General features: G+C 26.2%; 1 protein-coding gene across 11 annotated transcripts in view; it reads right to left on the bottom strand.

The window, feature by feature from the left end:
- The window catches only part of LOC117180868 (protein PRRC2C), a 102610-nt gene that overhangs the window by 61679 nt on the left and 15906 nt on the right, over nt 1–25025 (bottom strand). For 9 of the 11 annotated variants that reach the window (XM_033373428.1, XM_033373423.1, XM_033373422.1 and 6 more), the window contains exons 3-8: nt 20013–20264; nt 15201–15366; nt 10642–10905; nt 7290–7382; nt 6707–7002; nt 204–774 (exon numbers count right to left, since the gene is read on the bottom strand). In XM_033373428.1, coding sequence (XP_033229319.1) covers nt 204–774; nt 6707–7002; nt 7290–7382; nt 10642–10905; nt 15201–15366; nt 20013–20264 — 1642 coding nt within the window. The remainder of the gene's footprint in view (nt 1–203; nt 775–6706; nt 7003–7289; nt 7383–10641; nt 10906–15200; nt 15367–20012; nt 20265–25025) is intronic. The other 2 variants (XM_033373426.1, XM_033373427.1) reach the window with 2 other exon arrangements.

Below are 25025 nucleotides of genomic sequence, written 5' to 3'. Positions count from 1 at the left end.
ACGCAAACACAGATGCAGCGGATTATCCCCACATACATTAAATATGTTAACATTGCAAACAAACCAATTCGCACTAGTGTACCATTTGAGGTTAAAATAATGAAATCTTAAATGTTGCCACCTTTAGAAGTAAATTTCCAGTTTGTTTTTCCCCGGTCAAGTCGCCACCAATCATTTTAATTGACATCATGCTTAATACTGACCTCGCAGAGGATGATTTGAGCGTTGCTGTTGCTGTTGTTGCTGCTGCTGCGGCTGAGAGGAGGAATAACCGGTCGTTCCAGGAGGTCCGCGGAAATCGCGCGCGGATGATGAATTTTGATTCCAGGAACGTAGCGGTGGCTGATCGCGACTTTCTTTCAAGTCTCTCTCCCGATTATCTCGCAATTTCTCTCTCTCGTCATTTACAAGCAGATCCTCAATTTTCTCCTCCTTAAATTCAATTTTTCTCTCCTCCTTGACCGAGTCCAATTCGAGCTCATCATCGCTAAACGCCAATTTCTGATTGTAGTCGATGATGTCGAGCGCTGCCCAGCCGGCGTCGCGTGAAATGTCGTCCATTTTCGTGAGTTCTTCTTCTTTAATAATAGGTCGGGTAGTCATTGGCTCTTCGTCCATGGTTTGTTGCTGGTTGCGTTCGCGGTCCTGCTGCTGACGCTGCCCTTGTGGAACACGTTCCGGGGGATAGTTAAATCTAGGACGAGGACCTCCGGGTCCTGCATTCTGTGGAAATTGTGAGGGAAAACCACCGGGTGGAAAGTTGCCTCTATACATCTGTAATCACGAGGACAATTATTCATTAGACTTGTTTCCCGTGCTTTCTGATAAATTCAGGGTGCCCGCCGACAAAACTTCATTTTCACCATTCTGACTAATTTTTATGTCTTCCCTGAAAATTAATATTTAAAGACGACAATTCTAATCTTTAACCATTATTAATATAGCCTCTTTTATAAATGGAATTAAACAATTTAAATTTATAATATTTTTATTTATTATTCTCAGGACTGCCATATCCTAAACAAAAAATACCACAAGCGACCAATGTTTCTTTATTTTATTTTTTTTTATTTAAAAGAATTCCCTGAAATTGATAAAAAGATGTGAAATATGAAATTCTTAAAATTTCAAATTAATTGAAAAAAAATTTTTTATCTGAAAAAATTCAACAGGGTGACCGTTTTAATCAAAGAACAAAATTCCCGGTTATTTCCCGGGTCGCAAATATTTTTCCTGGTCAATAAAATGTAAAAAATGGAAACATAAAGCTCAACAGTAAAAGTACAAATAATACAAAATAAACAACAAACTAAAGCATTCGAAGTCCAACTCTTAAATTTTTAACTTTTTCCAATTGAAGTTTAAAAGTTTTTAAATTCAAAAATATTCTATTGAATTGTTCAATAATTTACACGTATCAACTGGAAGATACCAACACTTTTCAACTGAATAATTTCAAGTCTAATGAATTTAAACTGAAAAATTCAGAATTTGTAACATTCATAAATTATAGAGTTCAAAGATTTAGATTAAGTTCCAAAAATCTAGAAGTTGTTTTAAATTTGTTTTAAATTTAAAATTATTTTGAAAATTTTTTTAGAACTTCTAGTCATCTGTCAAAATTAATTGAATTTTTCCTACAACTTTGATAAAATCCTGCGAATTAAAAAAAATATCCTTAAAATTTAGATTTCTAAATAACAACTGGACACTTATTATTTTTAGCAACAATTAGAATAATTTTAAGAGATATTCAGAAGTGTGAAAAAGATTAAAAATTAATTTGGAACTTGAAATGATTTCAAATAATTTTAACGAAGTGTTTACCGAAAACATAACCTAATTTAAAACAAAATGTACATTTTTACAGCTTACAATTTAGAGGCGTTTTAAGAATTGTGAAAGGCTCCAAACGAATAAAAAATTTTTCTTAAAATTCTTAGGAAAATTGGAAAATATTCTTCATTTTGAAAAATTATTTTAACAGAATATTCAAAAAGATTTTAAGAGAATTCCAATATTATTAAAAACGATCTAGAAGAAATTTGAGGATTTAAAATTTTTTTTAAGACTTTCTAAAAATTGTAGGAAAAATTTTATTCAGTTTCAAATACGTTTAGAAGTTCTGAAATTATTTTTTCAAAAACTTGGTTTAAATTACTCGATATCATTTTAAGTTTTTAATTAATTTGGAATCTTTTTAAAACTTCTAAATATCTCTTAAAATTACTGAAATTTTTCAAAAAATAATATGTGTTCAATTATTACTTATACATCAAAATTCCACAATTTCGCTTACAAATAAAATATTTTATTTTATTATATGTCAAATATTGCTAAATATTGCATTATTATCCTTTTTCTTAATCAAAAGTTTTTAAATTAAATGGGTTAAAAATGGAATAATTTATACGTAAATAATATTTTTAATTTAATAAAGGCCTTTAATTACTAATTAATTACGACTCTGGAAATTCTTGAACTTTCAAGGGATTTCGAATCGTTTTATTAAATCAATTATTTTACAGTTTTTAATACTTAATATACCGATCAATTTTTAAAATTATTTATTTATATTTACAGTTGATAAAAAAAACTATTTTTTTATCCAAAATTTGAATTCTGAAATCTAATTTCAAAAATCATCAAATCTTTGAAAGCCTTTAAAAAATCGAGTAAAATAGCTACAATTTTTTTGTAATTCTTCGAAATCCCTTCAACTTACTGAAACAAATTTAAAAATTCCTTGGGATTTTTTTAAATGTCATAAAACATTTGAAATCCTTGAAAATCTGTCAAATCCTTTAAAATTACTGTAAATGATTGAAATATATTAAAAATACTCTTAGACGATTCAAATCCTGTAAAATTGTTTGAAATCCCTTGAAAATTTTAAAAGCTCTTGAAAAAACATTCGAATCTTTGAAAATACCCTTACATATTTCAAATCTTTTGAAATACTCGGAAAATTATTAAGGATCTTGAAAAATACTTTTGATTTTTTAAAATGTCTTAAAATCTTTTCAATCCTTTTGAATTACTTCAAATGGTAAAAATTTATTTAAAACACCTGAAATATTTTTTTTAATCCTATCAAATCTTTTCAGATCCCTTGACATTTTTTAAAGCTCTTGAAAATTTCTTGGAATTATAAAAAATACCATACCATTTTTTTCAATTCTTCGAAATCCCTCCAAATTACTGAAATTACTTGGAATCTTTTAAAATACCCTAAAATCTTTCAAATCCTTTGGAATTTCTTCAAATTAATGAGATATATTGAAAATACCCGAAGGAGATATTTGAAATTTTTGAAATTCTTAAAAAAATTTTAAAGCTCTTGAAATTTTTTTGGAATTTTTAACTGTATTGGAATTCCTTTAAATTACACAAGTCAAATTGGAAATTCTTTGAAAATCTTTTAAAATAGCTGGAATTTTTTATTTGATTCAATCCCAGAAAATGTATTAAAATACCTTGAGAAATTTTAAAATTCCTCAAATATTAGTTCCATATCTTCTAACATTCTAGTAAATTGTTTAAAAACTCGAAAAAATTTGTTTAAATCCATTAGAATCATTCAAATCCTTAGAAAATCCGTTGAAAAAAAAAGTATCTTGAAAATGTGCTGAAATCTTTGAAAATTTCCGAAAATATTACAAATTTTTGAAAATTCCATAAAACTTCGAAAATCTCTTGAAAATTCCTTGGATATTTTTATAACACCCTCAAATGCTTTGAAATCTGTTGACGTTTTTTGAAATTCCTTGAAAATTTTTTTGGAGCCCTTGAAAATTTCTTGGTATTTTGAACAAATATCCTAAAATCGTACAAATCCTTTGGAATATCTTCAAATTATTGAAACTTATTAAAAATAACTTTGAATCTTTTAAAATACCTTCTAAAATTTTAAATCTTTTGAAGCTTTTGAAAATTCCTTGAAATTGAAAAAAAAACAATACATAATCTCAAACAAAAAAAAAAAATCGTGAAAACAGTTTTATGCACAAATTAAAATGAATCTTTAAAATCGTACCTATTCTTTATAGTTCGAATTTTTTTCACCAGGTGGCGCATCGCAGTTTCACCATTCTCTATAGTTCACTTTTTAATACTTAAAGCATAGATCCATTAACAAAATGTATTTATTAATATTTACAGTTGATAAAGTACAAATGTTTTTTATCCCAAATTTTCAACATCAAAGACTTTTATTTTTTGCTTGTTCAAGTCTTTAAGAAAGCATTTAAAAATTCTTTAAATTAAAAATGTAAGCAAAAAAATAAATATCTAAAATGGAAAATTTGTTAAGTAAAAAGATTTTTGAATTGCTTCGTAAACTGAATAATAGCATAATTGCAAAAGACAACAATTCAACTTATTATTTAAAAAATGATTAAAATCGAACAGATTTTTCTCTTAAAAATATGTAAAATTCCCGGTCAAATAAAAGTTTTAATTAATAAAAATAAAGTTGCTTTCTCTTGAAAATTATCTTTTTAGTTATAATTATTATTAATTGTTTGAAGATTTAACAACTTTGCTAAAACCTCATTCTTTTTGGTCAAAAACGCAACTATTTCGAGGAAAATTGATTTTTTTTTAAATTTATATTTTGTTCACCAAACAACTAGAATCTTTCTTCGATAAAAATTCAACTGTTTTTTTTTTTTTTTTTTTTTTTAAATTTGTCTTTTTAGTTTAAAAATTCATCTGTCTCCAAATCCAAAAAAGAGATTTTTAACGAGTTATCTTTTTTGGTTAAAAATGTAACGGTTTGTTTGAAAATTCAACTATTTCGTAGAAAATTTACTCGTTTAAAATTCATATGTTGAAAAGACAACGGAAAATGCAAGTATTTGGTTAAAAATTAATCTTTTTTACTTGAGGATTCTAATATTTTGTTTGAACATTTTATTAGCATTACTTTGTTAAGAAATCATTTTTGTGTTGAAGATTCGTATTTTTAATTGAATCTCAATCAAGTGAATTAAAAACATTTGAAAAATATGAAAAAATTAATTTAATTGTGTAGAATTGAGTGAATGTAGAAGAATTCAAAAGAATTTAAAAGGATTTAGGATAAATTAATAAAAATTCAGGGCGAATTCTAAATGAATTGAAAAAAATATTTTAAAATTTCTTCAAATCTTCGAAACCCTACGAAAACCAGATATAAAAATATTTGCGAAATATTTGATAATATTTGTGAAATAATTAAAATATTTGTGAAATCATTGAAGTCTTCGTGGAATCTTTAAAATCTATCTGAAATTTTTATGAAATATTTTTAATCCATCCGAAATATTTGCGAAATATTATATATATTTTCGAAATATTTTTGAACATTTTTCAATCTTTAATGTTTAAAAGATTCTTAAAACATTTGGCCATATCTGAAAAATTTATAAAACCTTTGAAAAATCATTGAATTCTTTTTGAAATATTTCTTATTTCTGTCGAAATCTTTTCAAAATATTTGAAAATATTTCTTAAATTATTCAAATAATGGAAGTATTTGTGAAATCTTTTAAATATATCCTTAATCTTTGCGAAATATTTGGGAAATTATTTAAATCTTTATAAAATTTTTCTAAAACCTTTAAAATATTTCTCAAATATCTGATAATATATGGGAAATCACTTAAATCTATGTACACTCTCTAAAGTCAATCTGAAATCCTTATAAAATATTTTTAATCTATCCAAAATCTTCTTGAAAAATTGGAAAAATTATTAAAATTGTTATTCAATGTTTGTAAAGTCTTTCTGAAATCTTTGAGAAATTTTGAAACATTTTTTAAATATCTGTTAAAATTTGTGAAATCTTTGGCAAATCATTGAAATTTTGGTGTACTCTTTAAAATGTATCTGAAACTTTTATAAAATATTTTTAATCTATCCGAAATCTTTTAAAACTTCATGAAATCTTTGGGAATTAATGGAAATCTTCGAACAATTTTTTTCAATCTATCTGAGATTATCATGAAATATTTTTAATCTTTGTGCAATCTTTGAAATCTATCTGAAACTTTTATGAAATATTTTTAATCTATCCAAAATATTTACGAAATATTAGACATGTTAGCGAAAAATTAGAAATCTTTGTGAAACCTTGGATAAATTATGGAAATATTCGAGAAATCTTTCTGAAATCTCTGGAAATCTTTGCGAAATATTTGATAATATTTGTGAAATTATTCAAATCTTTGTGAAATATTTGGAAAATCATTGAAGTCTTTGTGAAGAATTTGTTCAAATCTTTGTGAAATCGTTCTGAAATATTTCGAAATATTTGCGAAATATTAAAAATATTTGTGAAATATTTGGCAATATCTGAAAAATTTGTGAAAACTTTGAAAAATAATTGAAGTCTTTATAAAATCTTATTAATCTATCCCAAAATCTGTGTTAAATATTTCCAATCTTTCGGAAATTTTTGTGCAATCATTGAAATCTATCAGAAATACTTTTATTCTATCGGAAATCTTTGTGAAATATTTCAAATCTATCAGAAATCTTAGCGAAACCTTCAAATTTTTCTAGGAAATCTTTGGAAAATAATTTAAATCTTTGTGCAATTTTTTAAATCAATTCAACGAGAAATTTTTCTTTCTAAAATTCCCAGAAAAAAAATAAATTCACAGTCATTTCCCGGTTCAGCGGCCACCTCGGAAATTCTAATAGCAAAGAGTTAGGTACTCACAAAAGGAGGAATTAAACCTCGATAATGGTGCATGTTAGGGCCGACCTGATGGGGTCCAGAGGGAAGTGGGTTCTGATTATTTTGTGAGCTATGCGGGCCTGCCTGGCCCATGCCCATGCCTGGCGACGGGCCCAAGTTGGGTCGCCCGCCAGAGGGTCCCTCTGTGTGTCCTGATTGGCTTCCGATGTTTATCGGGGGGCCCTGGGCCCCCTGAGTACTCCCACTTCCTGTACCAGCTGTCCCTGTTCCAGCTCCTCCTGCCGCACGACTTCCGCCTTGAATCCAGCTTCCTTCGGCTGCAAATAATTGATAAATTCGCATCAATCAAAACTACCCGCGCGCCACTTTCCTACTATGTCTGCAGATTTCGATCGAGCCAATCTATTTTTCTCCGCTTCAAATTTATTCTCCTATTCCACTTGTAAACTTAGAACTTTTAACTACTCATCATCCATTGCACTAATTGTTACTGCCTTAGTCAAACTTTTTATAGTCATAATAATTATGAGTGAAAGCAACAGCTTAGAGAATAAATTTCAGCCAATCGATAAGAAATCAGCGGCAAATGATAGTCTTAACGTACTTTGGGGACGTAGACTGGGCCCAGGACCGTATTGCGCATTTAATTCTCGATTCTGTTGAGACTGTTGCTGTTGCTGACCTGCCATTCCACCTCCTACGTTTGCGTCAGTGGAAAAATTAAAAACACAATGAACTCATTATGACAAGAGCTGATTCCGAAGAGAGAGAAAGAAAGAGAGACATTGAAATTGAAACCGGTTGCTTTCGAGAAACGCCAAATTCAAGACATTGAGCAGCAAAATAATAAAAAATTTTTTAAATTAAAAAAAAAAAAAAAAGAGTAAAAAAAAACGAGCGCATGTTTTCATTCTGACAAAAGCAGATGCACCAACCATGTTGCGTTTGTTTGCTTCTTTTTTCCAAATGAAATGTCACGGGCACGAGTGATTTTTGGCAAGCAGCGTCCTCACGAGTAACTTCATTGAGGAGAGTAAATCGTGTGATTTTACATTGTTTTTCTTTTTTATGCGGAATTAAAAACAAATCAAGAGAGCAAGGGAAGCAAATCAGATACCTGCGGATAAATCTGTCTATTTTCTCTGAGATTTTTACAATTTGAATCATCTGTGTTTGTTTGTTTAAAGGAAATTGTCGGTGAAAAAGTCTAGCAGATTTGTAGATGATTTTTTTTGTTCTTTTTCATTTTTTATGCTCGTTTTATTTCGAAGAATCGAATTTGCGGGTTAATGGATGGTAGCTGCATCTGCTCAAAAACGTGCAAGTTTCATAAACGCCGATATGATGAAATAAAAATCGATCCTTGGTTTTGAAATGTAATTTCATTTCAAAAAATAAAAAAAAAATAAAAAAAAAAAAAAAGATTTTTTATTCACAAACTAAAGAATTTTTTCTTACTGAGGCCAAACTTTTTATCCTATGAATTCAACAATGCACAAATATCTAATTCAAGAGATATATAACAAATGGCAAAAGACACTGTTAAAACTATTCAAGTATTCAAAAGAAAATCACCATATAGAAAATAATACAAGAATCTAGAGACATACAATTAAAAATGATTTTTTCCTCAAAACTTGGCATCAAAAACACAGTACCTACGTCTCTAATTTAAAACACTTTTTTTAAATTAATAAATCGTGTATAGAAGAATCTTCAACTACAAATTGAAACTGAAAGACTAAATTGAATTAAACGAATGCAGGAACGAATTCGATAATAACTGGCACGTGAGACACGAAAGCGTAAAGGAAAATTCATTTTTAGGATCAGGGACTGTTACATTTCGCTTCTATTTTATTTTCAGAAAAGAAAATTCTCTTTTTATTCTGTTTCATTTCCAAAAACAAAACCAAAGAGTTTTTTCAAGTCTCATTTCATTTTATCAGAAAAAACAACGGGTTTTTTAAAATTAGTTTTTCTGTGATAACTGATGATTTTTTAAGTCCCAATTGCTTTTTCATTTATAAATGTAACTTTATTAAACGATAGATTAATTTTCAACAACATTGTTGCATTTTGTACAAAAAAAAGAGGAATTTTGAACAAAATACATCAATTTTCATCCGAATAGTTTAATTTTCAACTAAAAAAATATTAGATAATTTTCAGTAAAAAAAAAAATTAATTAAAAAAAAATCAACAAAATAATTTTATTTTCAACCAAATAGTTGGATTGAACAAAACTGAAATTTCAGGAAAGTAGCTAAATTTTCAAAAAAAAAATACAACTAATTTTTACGTGGATTAATTGAAACTTCAGTTTAAAAAATTAACTTTTAACTGGATTAAGTACATTTTCAGTTTAAAACATTAATTTTCAAATCAAGAAGATTAATTTTCTGTAAAAAATACAAGATTTGAACAAAATACATGACTTTTTAACAAAAAAAGATAAACTTTCAACAAAAAATGGAATAGATAATTTTCAGTTAAAAAATCATTTTCAACCAAAAAGTGAATAGTTAAACTTTAAGTTACAAATAATTATTAACGAAAGAGACGAATTTTTAACTAAAATTATGAAATATTCAAATAGATTAGCTAAGGCTCCAGTTCAAAAATTAATTTTCAATGTAAAAGATGAATATTCAACTGGATTCGTTAAATTTTCAATTAAAAAAAAATTAATTTCCAACCAAAAAGATTAATTTTATGTAGAAAAGACACGATATTTAAACGAAATAGATGAATTTTTAACGAACAAAGGTAGAACATCAAACAAAAGTGGAATAGATTATTTTCAAAACAGTTGAATTTTCGGTTCAAAAAATGAATTTTCAACAAATAGTTAAATTCAGCAAGAAATCTACCTTTGATAATAAAGAAACATAATTATTTATTTTTATATTACAATTTTAAAAAAAATCTTAAGCCCTCACTCGCAAAAATTCCAAGAGTTTAGAAAAATTCCCTGACATTTCCAGATATTGGGAATGGTGGGTGACCATTTCGTCACCTGGTGTCGATAACTGGAACTAGAAAGAATAGGTACCATTTAAAAGACTTATTTTACTTTTTACATAACACTGTTTTATGATTGTTTTGTGAAGTTTAAAACAATGATTGAATAATAAATAATAAATATTTCAAATATATATCAATACAAAGTCATTACATTTTTGCTTTACAGTAAGTCCATTCAAGTTTATAATCTTTTGAAAATCACAATAAATAGTACACTAACTGTTTGTTTCTTATATAAAAATATTTCTGTCAAAAAATGTGCTTTTTCACTGTACATGATGTAGATTCCATCTAAAACCGCTTTTCAAAAAGAATTATTTTTATTTTCCAATAAATACTTTAAAATCGAAAGAAAAAAATGCATATTTAAAAAAGTACCTACTCTTTCTAGTTCTGATTTTTGTCACCAGCTGGCGTATCGCAACTTAATCATTCACAATATAAAACTCGAGATTTTACCGTGTGAAATTAATTTAACATTTTCCGACGGAGGCTCTGCAATATAAAGCCGTAAGTCGACTCTTATACAGCAGGGCTCACCACTCTCCACAGTTGTTGACTGACACAATCGGCTAACTGACAGAGAGTTTTTGTCTTTTTTTTTCTCTTCCGTTCCAAGGAATCTTGCACTGTACAAAATTTCAGTCGGTAGGTAGTGGTAAATAAAATCTTCGTGACTGATACTGTCAGTCATGTCAGTCAATCACTGGCGTTTGGTGAGCCCTGTGCAATGGGAAACAACAAATGACAGATTTCTGTTTGCATTAACCGATAGATTCAAAGTGGTGGCGCTCTTGTCGCTGCACAAGAAGCGCCTGGAAAGAGACAAATCATTTTTTGTTTGCAAGTAACAGTCCCTGTTTAGGATGAAGCTTTTCTACTTGAAGGTTGAAATTGAATCTAGCAGCTACTGGCAAGCAACATCCCACCTGAGTGGTTGTGGGAAAGTGGCTGTTGCTGTGGCAATGATTGATGCAGAGCAGCGACCGAGATCGCATTGGATGTCATCGAGGACTGGTGGATCTGACTCTGAATGGAGACTGAAGCAGGGGGCTGTCCACTGAGACTGGGGAACTCGTGTTGGAACTGTGGGGACTGATGGGCGAGGAAACTCAGTCCGAGGGTACCTCTTGCCCCTCTCCCGCCCCCCACGAGACTCGCATAACCGATCACTGTTGTCATGACGGGTGTACCTATTAATTACGCCAACCAATTTGCCATCGGTGGCGAATTTTAATCATCATCATTATCCAAATCACAGACCTTTCTTCATAACAAACTCTCAAAAAAAATCGTGTCAAAAGCGTATTCTGTGTCAGATGAGTGAAATGAACTCGCAAGATGAACAGAGCACAAGTTTTTTTAAGGGTATGCATCTTTTTTCCTTTTAATTTTTAATGTTTTTGAATCAAATACACTCTGGGTGCCGACTGACTTGAATCAAGGTGTCTACTCAAATCCTGGAAAAAAATTCCCTGACAAATCCAGGTTTTTTTTCGGGTATGTCAAGCTTTTTTCAGGTATAGTTATTAATAGTACGAAGCCAGTGAAGTAATTCAATTTTTTTAACCATGAACTTGGAATATATATGCAATTTCGTGAGTTTATTGTACCTAATTTTTTTCAGTGAGTTTTTTCAGATGAATTTTCTAACCAAAAAATATGACTTTTCCACAAAATACAATAAATTTTCATTCAAATAGTTTAATTATCAACTGAAAAAATTCATTTTTAATCAAATAATTGAATTTTCAACTAAAAGCTATAGAAACTTTCAAAGAAAAATTTAATAGATAATTTTGAGTTAAAAAATTAATTGTCAACACACAAAAAAACGAATTTTCAACAAAATAGTTGCATTTTCAATCAAGAAGTTAAATTTTGAACCAAATAATTGGATTTTTAAGCAAATAATTGTATTTAAACCTAACAAAACAAAAAGAATTATCAAGTAAAAAAGATAAATTTTCAACAAAAAATTGAAGTTCAATTTTCCGTTAAAAAAATAAATCTCAACGATAGAGATGAATTTTTAACTAAATTATAGAATATTTCAAAGGATTGGTTAAAGCTTCAATTCAATAAGAAAATTAATTTTCTACCAAAAAATACGAATTTTCAAGAAAATACATAAATTTTGAACAACAAAAAAAGATAATTTTTTAATCAAATCGTTGAATTTTCAACTAAAAAATATTAACTTTGAAAGAGAAATGCAATAGATAATTAGCAGTTGAAAAGAATTTATTTTTAAACAAACAAAAAGGAATTTTCAACCAAATATTTAAATTTTCAACCGAAATTCAATTGAAATTTCATCCAAATATTCAGACTTAAATTCTTAACAAAATAATTAAATTATTAAGCAAATAGTTGAATTAAAAAAAAATCAAATTTTGAAGCAAAAAAATCAATTTCAACAAGAGACGATTTTTTTAAACTAAATTATGGCATATTCGAGTTTACGGTTAAAGCTTGAGTTGGAAAACTAATTTTTAGTGGAAGAAGTTAGTTTGCAACTAATATTATGAAATATTCAACTGGATTAGTTAAAGTTTCAGTTAAAAACAATAATTTTTTAACGAAAGAGATGAATTCCCAACGAAAATTATGGAATATTCAAAAACATTAGTTAAAGCTTCAGTTAAAAAAAAAATCATTTTTGAACGAAATAGACGATTTTTCAATAAAAACATGAATTCTCAATCAAATAGTTCAATTTTCATCTAAAAATATTGATTTCCCACCAAAAAAATACAGAAATTGGTAACCAAGGTGAAGGATTTTCAACAAAAATATGAATATTTAATTGAAATAGATGAATAATCAAGTAAAAAGGTGAATTTCCAAACAAGAAGTTTAATTTTGTAAGAAGCCATGAAAATATTTTACATTCTTTTAAACAATCAACTCGGAATTTGGATACATTTTCGCCGGTTTTATTATAAATAATATGTTTCTTTCAGTTTCACGGGATTCAATAAAAATGTTTAAGTTAAATTTTAGAAAAACTTGACAAATTTTATCACAAAATATTCTTCAATATATTAGCATTATAATTTTTTAATCAAATAGTTGAATTTTCGATCAAAAAAGGCGATTTTTCAACAAAAACATGAATTCTCAACGAAATAATTCTACTTTCACAGAAAATATCAACTTTTCAACTAAAAAAATGAAAATATTTTTAAAAATTCAGTTAAAACTATTAATTTTCCATCAAGAAAACAAAGAAATTTTCAACCAAAGTGAAGAATTTTCGACAAAAACGATGATAACTTAACTGGAATACATCAATTTTCGAACTAGACAATAAATTTGTTATAAAAAAATACGATTTTTCTTGACAAAATACTTCAATTTTTAATGAAATAGATGAATTTTCAACGAAATAGTTGAATTTTGAACTAAAAAATATTAATTTTTAAAAAGAAGTTTATTTTTCAAAACAAGAAAATTAGTTTTCTACCAAAATAGTCCAATTTTAAAACAAAAAACACCAATTTTTATAGAATTAGTTGAATTTGTAACTAAAAGAAAAAGATCAATTTTCAACGAAAAATGAAATAGTTCAATTTTCAGTTTAAAAAATTAATTTTCAATCAAACTGATGAATTTTCAACTAAAATCATGAATATTTAACTGGAATTTTCAAAAAAGAAGTTTATTTTTCAAACAAGAAAATTAGTTTTCTACCAAAAATTCCATTATTAAAACAAAAAATTTAAATTTGTATGGAAATAGTTGAATTTTTAACTAAAGCCGACCATTTCTTAACCCAATAGTTGAATTTCAAACTAAAAATAATCAATTTTTAACCAAAAATGAAATAGTTCAATTTTTAGTTTAAAAAATTAATTTTTAACCAAACTGATGAATTTTTAACTAAAATGATAAATCTTCAACTGGAATTTACTTGAATTTTCAAAAAAGAAGTTTATTTTTCAAATAAGAAAATTAGTTTACTACCCAAAAAAGTCGAATTTTAAAAACAAAAAACATGAATTTCTATAAAAATGGTTGAATTTTCAAGCTAAAAAAAAATCAATTTTCAACCAAAAATGGAATTGTCAATTTACAGTTTGAAAAATTAATTTGCAAGCAAACTGACGAATTTTCAAATAAAATGACTATTTAACTGGAATTTACTTGAGTTTTCAAAAAAGAAGTTTATTTTTCAAATAAGAAAATTATTTTTCTACCAAAAAAAGTCCGATTTTAAAACAAAAAACATGAATTTTTATAGAAATAATTTAATTTTTAACTAAAGCCGACAATTTTTCAACCCAATAGTTGAATTTCAAACTAAAAAAAGATCAATTTCCAAACAAAAATGAAATAGTTTCATTTTCAGTTTAAAACATTAATTTTCAATCAAACTGATGAATATTTAACTGGCATAGTTGGATTATAAAAAAAAAAAGGACTAATTTTCACCAAAATTGACGAATTTCCAACTAAAAATGGTAGTCAAATTTTAAGTGAAAAAAAATGTTTTTCTAACCAAAGTAGATGAAATTTAAAACCCAAAAGACGAAATTGAAGGATAAATAATTACAGTTTCAAACAAAGTGATGAATTTTCAACCTAAAATATGATTTTCAACTACAATAATTAATTCTTGACTAGAATAATTAATTTTCAACCAAAGAAATTAATTTCCAAGAAAAAAATTTTGAAACAAGAAAGATTTTTCAGCCAATAGAGAGAAGTAATTTTGAAAAAGATGCATTTTCAACCAGATAATAGAATTTTCTCCTAAAATCGATAATTTTCAACGAAAAATAGAATAGTGTTAAATTTAAGTTAATACAATTTAAAAAAAAAAGCATTTTATTCACCTTTATATTGCAATTAAGAAAGAAAAAAATTAAGCACAGTTCCGGAAATTTCTCTGACTTAAAACAACAAAAATTCCCTGACAATTCCATGTTTTCCAGGCATTCCTGTCAGGAATAGACACCCTGTTGAACCCACCGTGAATAATTTTGGAATATTTTAAAATAGCAATAAAAAAAAAAAAAAAAATAAAAAAAACTTGACTCTGATTCGTTTCTCTTTAAAGATAAATGACTTTGGTTTCCAAGTGAAATTGGAATTCTACAACAACACTAAAAGTTGCCTCGTCAAGAACGCTACATTGCCAAATGCAAAAGTGAATTTCAAGCTAGAAGACATGCAATCAATCAATCATCAAAAGGCAGAACTCGACGATTTTATTGTATAGAGTTTGCAGTTTTAAATCGCCAAATCAGATTACGCCGAGTCTACAGATCAATGCATCTATCTTAACAGGCGGGCATTGCAGCTGGGAAATATCTAGTGATTATTTATTGAACGACAGTTATTAATCTTTGAGATTTTGCGAATGAAATTTCATTTTGGCAAAGCGTGACGAGAATAGGAATCAAATTGACGTAGTATATTTCTTTTTTTTTTTTCTTTTTTTTTTTTTTGTTTTTTCATTTAATTCTGGAATCGAACGTACCAACATCTCCGGGTCTGCTCATTATTGCACTCCATGATGATTTGTTTCCTACGTCTGATGGATGGGGTAACTGAGAATTCTGTTGCCCTGGCAGTGGTGGATGATGCTGTGGCGTCGTTGACGCTGGAGTGGTGCCCGCCGCACATTGTGATTGAGATGAATTTGTCTGGAAAGAAAAGGCCAGAAGCCAATTTTCTTTAAACATTCAACAACCACAATGTTAATTTTCTACAATTTTTGACACTGAATCTCTTATTAAGAGAATAAAACAATTTTAGATTAAGATTTAATAAATTTAAATTTATTTCGACCAAAAACGATGAATTTTCAATCCAGAAGGACGAATTTTCCATAAAACAGTTAAATTCTAGACACACAAGATCAGTTTTTAATTATATAGTTCCATTTTTAACGAAGTTGTTCAATTTTCAACCTACAAAGGTCTATTTTCAAACAGAAAACAGTTGTATTTCCAACCAAACAATTTAACGTTTTAGAATATATATATGAACAATCAACAAAATAATATTAACAAAACACGAGTTTTTAAAGAAATACTTGAATTTTCGAAAAACTGATCAAATTTTCTACAAAACAGTAGATTAAAAAAAAGACTGGAGTTTTATACCTACAAAGATGAATTTTTAAACAAACACACGAATTTTTAATAATAAAGTTGAACTTTTAACCAAACAGTATGTAAATTTTCTATCTACAAAGATGAATTTTCAACAAAATGATTGAATTTTTAACAAAAAATTCAGATTTTCAAAACAAATGAGAGTAATTTTTAAAAAGAAAGTTTGAATTTTTAACCCGAAAACTTGAATTATCTAAAAAATATGAATTCTCAACAAAAAAAAAAAAAAAACGAATTTATAAAAAGATCAATTTTCAATGAAAGGGTTGAATGTTCAACTTGCGAATATGAATTCTCAACAAACAATGTAATAGTTTATATTTTAACCAAAAATTTCTACCAAAAGAGATGAATTTTCAAACAAACGAAGATTTATTTTCTACCAAAAAAGAATTTTTAATTAAAATGATGAATTTTTCATCCAAAAAGACAAATTATCCGCAAAACAGTTAAATTTTTAGCTCGAAAACGTTTTTAAAAAAATTTATTAGTAACTACACAGTTTAATTTTTACCCAAAAAAAGTAAAAATTTTAAACCAAAAAGATTAGTTTTCTACTAAAAAGACCAATTTTCCACTAAAACACATCAATTTTGAACCAAAAAGGGAAAGTTACATTTTTGTTGAAAAAACTATTTCTTACAAAAAAAAAAGGAAAGAAGTTTCAACACAATAGTTGGAACATTTAACCAAATATTTGTACAATTTTCAACCTATAAAAATGATTTTTTAACAAAATGATTGGATTTTTAACAAAATAGTTGAATTTTCAACCTAAAAAATGAATTCTCAGCCTAAATTCTCTACCTAAAATTTCTATTAACAAGAAGAATTTTCAAAAAAGTATATGAATTTTCAAGCAAATAGTTAAATTTACACATAAAAAAATTTCAACTAACAAAAAAAAAAAGATTTTTTAACTAAAATTATGAATTTTCCAACCAAATATACACATTTTCTTTTAAAAAGTATAATTTTCAACACCATAATGTAAATATTCAATAAAAGGTAATTTGCAACCACGAAGTTTCATTTTTAACCAAAAAAGAGAAAATTTCAAAACAAGATTATTTTTCTACCAAAACGACTAATTTTAAACTAAAATAAATAAACTTTGAACTAAAAAGGAAAGAGTTACATCTTCAGTTGAAAAAATTAATTTAAAACAAAAAAAAAAAAATTTCAACTAAAGAGATGAATTTTGAACTAGAATGATGGAATATTCAACTAGATTAGTTTAGTTTTTAATAAAAAAATAATAATTTTGAACAAAAAAGCTTCTAAATAAAACGTGGTGAATCTTCAACTGGAATAGTTCAATTTTTAATCAAGAAGATTGGTTTTCAAATAAATTTACGAATCTTTAACCAGAAGAATTATATTTTTAATGATAAGATTACTTTTCAACCAAGAAGATTAATTCCTACAAAAAAAAAATAATTTTCAATAAAAAATTGTATAGTTACATTTTCCGTTACGAACATTTATTTTCAACTAAAGAGATGATTTTTGAACTAAAATTATGTAATATCAAACCAGGGTGGCCGTTTTAATCGACGAAATAAATTCCCGGTCATTTCCCGGTTCGCAAACATTTTTCATGGTCAATGAAATTTAAAAAATGGAACACTAAAGCTAAACAATTTTCCACTTAAGGTAATAAAAATTAAGCTGCAAATAAAAGCACACAAAGTGAAATTGTTAAATTTTAAACTTTTAAAATTGAAATTTAAAAGTTTTTAATTAAAAACTTTTGAATTCAAATGCTCAATAATTTACGCGTATTAAATTGAAGGTACTAACATTTTTCAATATAAAATAATGTAAATCCACATTATCATTTTCAATTCTCCAAATAAAAAAAAGCAATCAATGAACTTTAAAATTTTCAAAATTATATAATTTTAAGGAATTTTAAGCTAGAAATATTAAATATTGAAAAATTGCAAATTTTTTTACTGAACACTTCTAGAATTAGAAATTCAATTATTTTCTTTTTAAATAGTTTAAACATCCTTGGTTAGCTTCAAAATTCTATTTCAAAATCTTGAAAAATCTAGAAGTTGTTTTAAGTTGGTTCTAAATTTAAAATTATTTTGGAAATTTTTTCAGAACTTCTAAATATCTGTCAAAATTAATTGAATTTTTTCTACAATTGTCAGAAAATCCTGCAAATTTTAGAAAACTTCATTGCAATTTGGATGTATAAATATCAATTGAACATTTATTATTTGCAGACGAAATTTTAGTAATTTTAAAAGATATGTAGACTTCTTAAAAAGATTTAAACTCAATGTAAAACTTTAAATGATAGCCTAATATAAAACAAAATGTAGATTTTCGTAGATTTTAAACAAAAAAATTTAATTCTTTTCCAAAATGGTTAAAGGTTTCAAAAGAATAAAAACATTCTCTTAAGATTCCTAGGAAAATTAAAACTAAATTTTCAAAGATTTAAACAAAATTTTCAAAAAAGGTTCTAAAAGATTTTAAGAAAACTTTCTAAAATTTGCATGATAATTTTTTATCTTTTTGAAACTCCTAAATATCTCTTAAAATTACTCAAATTTTTTCTAATAATGTTCATTTGTAAATTATACATCAAAATTAAAAAATTTCACATACAATTTAGGCATTTTTAAAATAAAACAATTAAAGTTTTAAAGTTCAAAGTTTAAAGGCTCTTCAAAATTTGAACGATTCCAGGCTTTCTATGCCAAAAAATTCAGTTAAAGATTCTTTACTTTCAAATATTTGGTTTCAATTTACTTGTCTTAAATCAAAATTCAAATATTACCAAATATTCAATAATTAATCTTTTTTTAATTAAAAATTTCAAATTGAATTGGTTAAAAATTAAATATTTTAGATTGAAACAATATTTTTAATTTAATAAAATGCTTTAATTATGAATATATTATTATGAAGTTATTTTTAAGTTGAAAGTAGTTTATAAACTTTCAGTCACACCTTCAAATTTGTTAAAGACTAAGACTTTCAAATTGAAACCGTTCAAGTTTCAACGTTAAAATCGGAAAAGTTCTTAAATTTTGAACCAATTTAAAAGCGTTTTGTCAAATCGTTTTTGTTCACTTTTTATTAGGACAGATAAATTTTAAAAAAATATTTAAACATAAGACTTTTATTTCTGATTTGTTCAAGACTTTAAGAAAGCATTTAACAAATCTTTAAATTAAAAATGTAAGCTTAAGAATAAAAATTTTTAATGGAAAATTGTTAAAGACAAAAAACTTTTGAATTGCGCATTGTAAGCTAAATAATAGCATAATTCAAAAACATGACAATTCAAATAATTATTTAAAACCTGTTGAAATTGAACGTGCACAGATTTTTTTTCGATAAATTTATAAAATTCCCGGTAAAAAAAAAATCACTGTCATTTCCCCGTCTCAAATAATAATTTTTAAAAAATCTTTTGAATAAAATGCTGAATCTTCAACTGGAATAGTTGAATTTTTAACCAAGAAGAATAATTTTCAAATAAAATAATGAACCTCTAATCAGAAGAATTGAATTTTCAATGATAAGATTATTTTTCAACCAAAAAGATTAATATTTACCAAAAAAGACAAATTTTCAATACCAAAGATTGAATAGTTAAATTTTTAGTTACGAAAATTTATTTTCAACTAAAGTGATACATTTTCAACCAAAATTATGAATCTTAAAAAAATAATATTTTTTAACAAAGTGGTTCACACTTCAACCAAATAGTTCAGTTTTGAAAAAAAGACCAATTTTCAATAAATTTTCATTCATTTTTATCTAAAAAAAAAAAAAAAACTAAAAAAAAATACTAATTATCAAAAGAAACGTAATTTTCTACTAAAACAGTTGAATTTTCAACCAAAAACAGAAGAATTTTTAAATAAAATAGAATATATTATATCAAGATGACCGCAAAACTTCATTTTCAAGATTTCTCAACTTTCCCTGACCATTAATACTCAACAATCAGAATGTTAATCTTGTGACATTTGTCAATAAAGAATCTTGTATAAACTAAATAAAACAATTTCAAATAAAAAATTATTATCCTTGAGAGTTAGTTTTAGACTTTTGTCAAATATTTTTCAAAAGCCCTGACTTTTTTCCCCCTAATTTCCCTTGATTTATGGCCACCCTGAAGATTAAAGTGACTTGATGATTACATTAGTGTTGTCGGGGGTGTTGGCTGAAGTGGTAATAGTACTGGTTGTGGGTGATGAGACGTCTTTAGTTGTAGCCCAACCGCTTCCACCGCTTGGTACAAGACTGACAGCTGGATCGCCGCTGTTGTGTTCACTTTTCAAACTGGGCAAATTAGCAGGTGGTCGCCGTGCCGAAGGCACCTTTCCCAAACTTTGCATTCCATGTTTGCGCGGTAATGTGCTTTTTTGTTGCTGTTGCTCCAAAGATTCCCCCTGGAAAGTTGGCCAAGTGTGATGGACATAAGTAAATATGCATAAAAAAAACCTTAATCTAGATCTCACAAGACCCAGTGGGATAAAATACAGGGACCAAAGTGTGCGTTTTATAACGCTCAACTGCTAAAAAATTCATGTCCCGGAATTTAGATCCGCAAACTTATTTTTTATAAAATATTTAAGTTGTGCTAAATTGTGCTAGACTTGTGCTCATTTGTGCTGTAAATAATTTTTTGAAAAATCAAAAATTACGGGCAGAATTTTTGAAAAACTTTTATTTTTGCTAGATCCGCAACTTTCTACTAAAGTAAAAAGAAAGGTTATACTAGGCTACCCCATCCGTTTAAAAAAAAAAACTGTATTATTTTTTGAAATTTCGAAAAAATGAAACTTGTGCTGAGTTGTGCTCGACAAATGCGGTCTTTATTCCGTCTAACAAAATTACGTGAGATCAACAGTTCTCATACGAAAACTCAAAATGTAAACTCAAACAACACGAAATGTTCAAAAATAGTCAAATTTCGAAAAAATGAAACTTGTGCTAAGTTGTGCTCGACAAATGCATAATTTTGTTAGAGGGAATAAAGACTGCATTTGTCGAGCACAACTTAACAGGTTTTATTTTTTCGAAATTTGACTATTTTTGGACATTTCGTGTTATTTGAGTTTACATTTTGAGTTTTCGTATGAGAACTGTTGATCTCGCGTAATTTTGTTATCGAGCATAAACTAGCACAAGTTTTAGTTTTTTCGAAATTTTAAAAAATAATACATTTTTTTGGTTTTTGGTCATTTTTTTAAACGGTTAGGTTTTTGCAATTTTTATTTCTTGCACAAAATTGTGTATGCTTCGAGCCGCCTGGCACAATCTTTCTTTTTACTCTAGTAAGAAGTTGCGGATCTGGAAAAAAAAAAAACGTTTTTCAAAAATTGTGCCCGTAATTTTTGATTTTTGCGGATCTAACTTTCAGGATAAATTTATGAGACTTCAAAAAAATTCAAGTTAAATTCAAAAGAATTCATAGGAATTGGAAAAAATTTGGAAAATAAAAGAAATTTCATTGATTTCCCTAAAACTAGAATGAATTCCGTAAATTTGAAATTAACTTAGAAAAATTCCAGGGAATTCAAAGGAATGGGGTGAAATGTATAAGAATTCAAGGTGAGGTTAAAATAATTTTGGGATGAATTAAATAAAATCTTTTAAAAATTCATAAAAGTAAATAGAATTACAACAAAACTTAATGAATTCAGGGTGAATTCAAAGAAATTCAAATTAATTGGAAATAATTTTTAAATTAAAAAAATCAATTGATTTTAGTAAAATTTAAGGAATTTCAGGGAAACCATTATTCGACCAGATTCATAAAAAATTGAGCTGAATTTAATAAGAAATCAAATGAATTGAAAAAAATATGAAAAAAATTAATTTAATTGACTGGGATTGAAATGAGTTTAGAAAAATTGAAAAGAATTCAAAAGTGTGTTCTAAAAACTTCACGATAAATCCAACTAAACTTTAAAAAAATTTTTGAATTGAGTGGAACTAAGTGAATTAAACGAATTCAAGATAAATTAATACGAATTCAGGGCGAATTCAAAATGAATTGCAACATTTTTGAAAATCTTTTTAAATTTTAGTTTTGAAAATCGAAAAAATTCCATTCATTTCCGTAAAATTGGAATGAATTTAGAGAAATTTAAGTAAAACGAGAATAATTCAAAAAGAATGGTAAAAATTCAAGATGATTAAAAAAAATCAAAGAAATTGAAAACAATTCAAAAATATGAAAAAACTTCATTGAATTCCGTAAATTTGAAATTAACTTTAAAAAATTTCAGGGAAAGCAAAAGAATAGGATGAAATGTATAATAAGTCAAGATGAGTTTAAAAGAATTTTGGGATTAATTAAATAAAATATTTTAAAAACTCAAAAAAATCCATAGAATTAACTAGAATTGAGTAAATTTTGAAAAAATGAAGTAAATTTACAAAAAAAAAATCAATAGAATTACAATCAAAATTTAAAGAATTCAGGACGAATTTAAAAAAATCAAATTGATTCGAAATAATTGAAAAAATAAAAAAAAAATCAATTGATTTTAGTAAAATTTAAGGAATTTCAGGGAAACCATTATTCGATTAAATTCATGAAAAAACACAGCTGAATTTAATACGCAATCAAATGAATTGAAAAAAATTGAATTGGCTGAGTTTGAAACGAGTTTAGAAAAATTAAAGAGAATTCAAAAGTGATTTTTAAAGACTTCACGACGAATCAAGCAAAACCTTGAAAAATCTATTGAATTCAGTAGAATTAAGTGAATGGGAAGAATTCAACATAAATCAATACGAATTCAGGGCGATTTTCAAATGAATTGCAAAAAATATTTGAAAATGTCTTCAAATCTTTGAAACCATACTAATTTCGAACCAAAAGTGATTAATGAATACAAAACAAAACAATTCAAATGAATTGAAGATAATTTTAAAAATCAAAGGAATTCCATTGATTTCCGTAAAACTAGAAAGAATTGATAGGGATTTTAGGTAAGCGAGAAGAATTCGATGAAATTCATTAAAATTCAAGGTATATTAAAAAAAACCCAAATGAATTGAAGACAATTTAAAACTATAAAAAAAATACATTAAATTCAGGGCAAATTAAAAAAGAATTCAGGTTGAATTGTAAAACAATAATTTCAAATCCTTTCAAATTTTGGAAAACCTATTAATAATTGGTAAAAAAAAAAAAGAATTCAAATGAATTAAAAATAATTTTTAAAATTCCATCGATTTCAGTAAAATTTGAGTGAACTGAAAAATTAAAAAAAAAAAAAATTGAATTTAGTGATTTTGAAATGATTTTAGAAAAATTAAAGAGAATTAAAAAGTGATCTTTAAAGACTTCAAAATGAAAAAAAAAACTTTGAAAAATCTATTGAATTGAGTGAATGAAAAAGAATTAAAGGTAAATTAATACGAATTCAGGGCGAATTCCAAATGAATTGCAAAATTCGTTTAGAATCTCTGCAAAACTTTAAAACCCTACTAATTTCTAACAAAAAAAGTAACTAATGACTATAAAACATTTCGAAATAAAAATAAAACAAATTGAAAATATTAAGAAAATCTTCGAGCTTATTAAAACACTTGAAATTGTTTAAATCCCTTGAAAATGCCTTGGAATATTTTAAAATGCCATATATTTCAGTCTTTGAAATCCGTTCAAACTATTATAAAATAAAAAAAATTTTATAAATTTTTTTTTAAATAGGCTACAATATTTCGAATCTTTTGAAATCGCTTGCAAGTTTTTAAAGCTCTTGAAAACGCCAAGGAATTTTAAAAAATACCTTTAAAAATTCCAGATCCTTAAATAATTTGATCAATTAAATTTAAAAAATTAAAAAGAATTCCAATGAATTTAAGAGAGCGCAGAATAAATTAATAAGAATTCAGGACCAATTCAAAAAACTAAATTTTAAATTCTTAAAATCTTTGAAATCCTATAAAATACCTCACTTCTAGTAAATAGAACTTTTGAAATACAAGAATTTAAAATTAAATTAAAACTTTTAAAAATTGAAGAGAATTCCAAAGAATTTAAGATGAATTTCACACCTCTTCAAATCTTTGAAACTTTGACTAATGACTAAAAAACAATTCAAAAGAATTCTAATGAATTAAATGTGATCGGGAAAATCCCTTTATTTCATTAAAACTCGAGTGAATTTAGAGTAACTTAAGGGAAACGAGAAGAAGTCGATAAAATACATTGGATTGAAAAGCCTAATTTGATAAAAATAAAAATTGGATTTAAATAAACAATTATGTAAATTCAAAACATGAATTCCTTAGAATTCAAGATGAATTAAACAAAATTTTTGGAAAAATCCACAGAATTTAATAAAATTGAGTGAACCTAAAAGAATTTTTTTTTAATCCATATAAATTGATAAGAAATCAAGGTACATTCCAAACAAGAATTTCAGATCTTTGAAACTTTGACTAATAAATACAAAAATTCAAAAGAGTTCAAATAAAGTGGAAAAAATCTCATTTATTTCAGTTAAATTTGAGCGAATTTCGAGGAATTCAAGGGAAATAAGAAGAATTCGATGAAATTTATTTTAACAAACTGGATTTAAAAGACAATCATCTGAATTCAAAATAATTTAAAAATAGAAAAAAAAATTAATTGAATTGAGTAAGATTGAAACGAGTTTAGAAAAATGATAAAAAATAAATAAACTAATTTGATGAAATGCCTGAGAATTCAAGATGAATTAAACAAAAACTTTTGAAAAATCCACTGAATTGAATAAAATTGGGTGAATTAAGAAGAATTCAAGATAAGGTTAAAAGACTTGAGAAAAAATTAAGTCAGAACTTTAAAAAATTTCAACAAAATTCTAAAGAATTAAGGGTAAATTAATAATAACAAATCAGGAAGAATTGCAAGAATAATTTCAAATCTCTTCAAATATTTCACTCATGACTACAAAACATTTCAAAAAAATTCAAATGAATTGATTAAACAATTTTTGTATACAATATTTTTTTTTATATTTAAGATTTTATTATATTTGTGAAGTCCTTATGAATTCTTTAACATAATTGTGAAATCTATCCTAGTTCTAGTAAATTAAATGAAATTAAGGTGGTTTTAGCGTGAAACGAAATCCATGCTAAAAAGCTGAAATTTTTATTATAACTTCTTTAACTATTTTTGAATACATCTGCGAAGTTTCAGA

This window comes from Belonocnema kinseyi, chromosome 9 (genome assembly GCF_010883055.1).
Source record: "Belonocnema kinseyi isolate 2016_QV_RU_SX_M_011 chromosome 9, B_treatae_v1, whole genome shotgun sequence".
Classification (NCBI taxonomy): Eukaryota; Metazoa; Arthropoda; class Insecta; order Hymenoptera; family Cynipidae; genus Belonocnema; species Belonocnema kinseyi.
The sequence above is the reverse complement of the archived record's forward strand: the minus strand, read 5'-3'. Positions and strand labels throughout refer to the sequence as shown.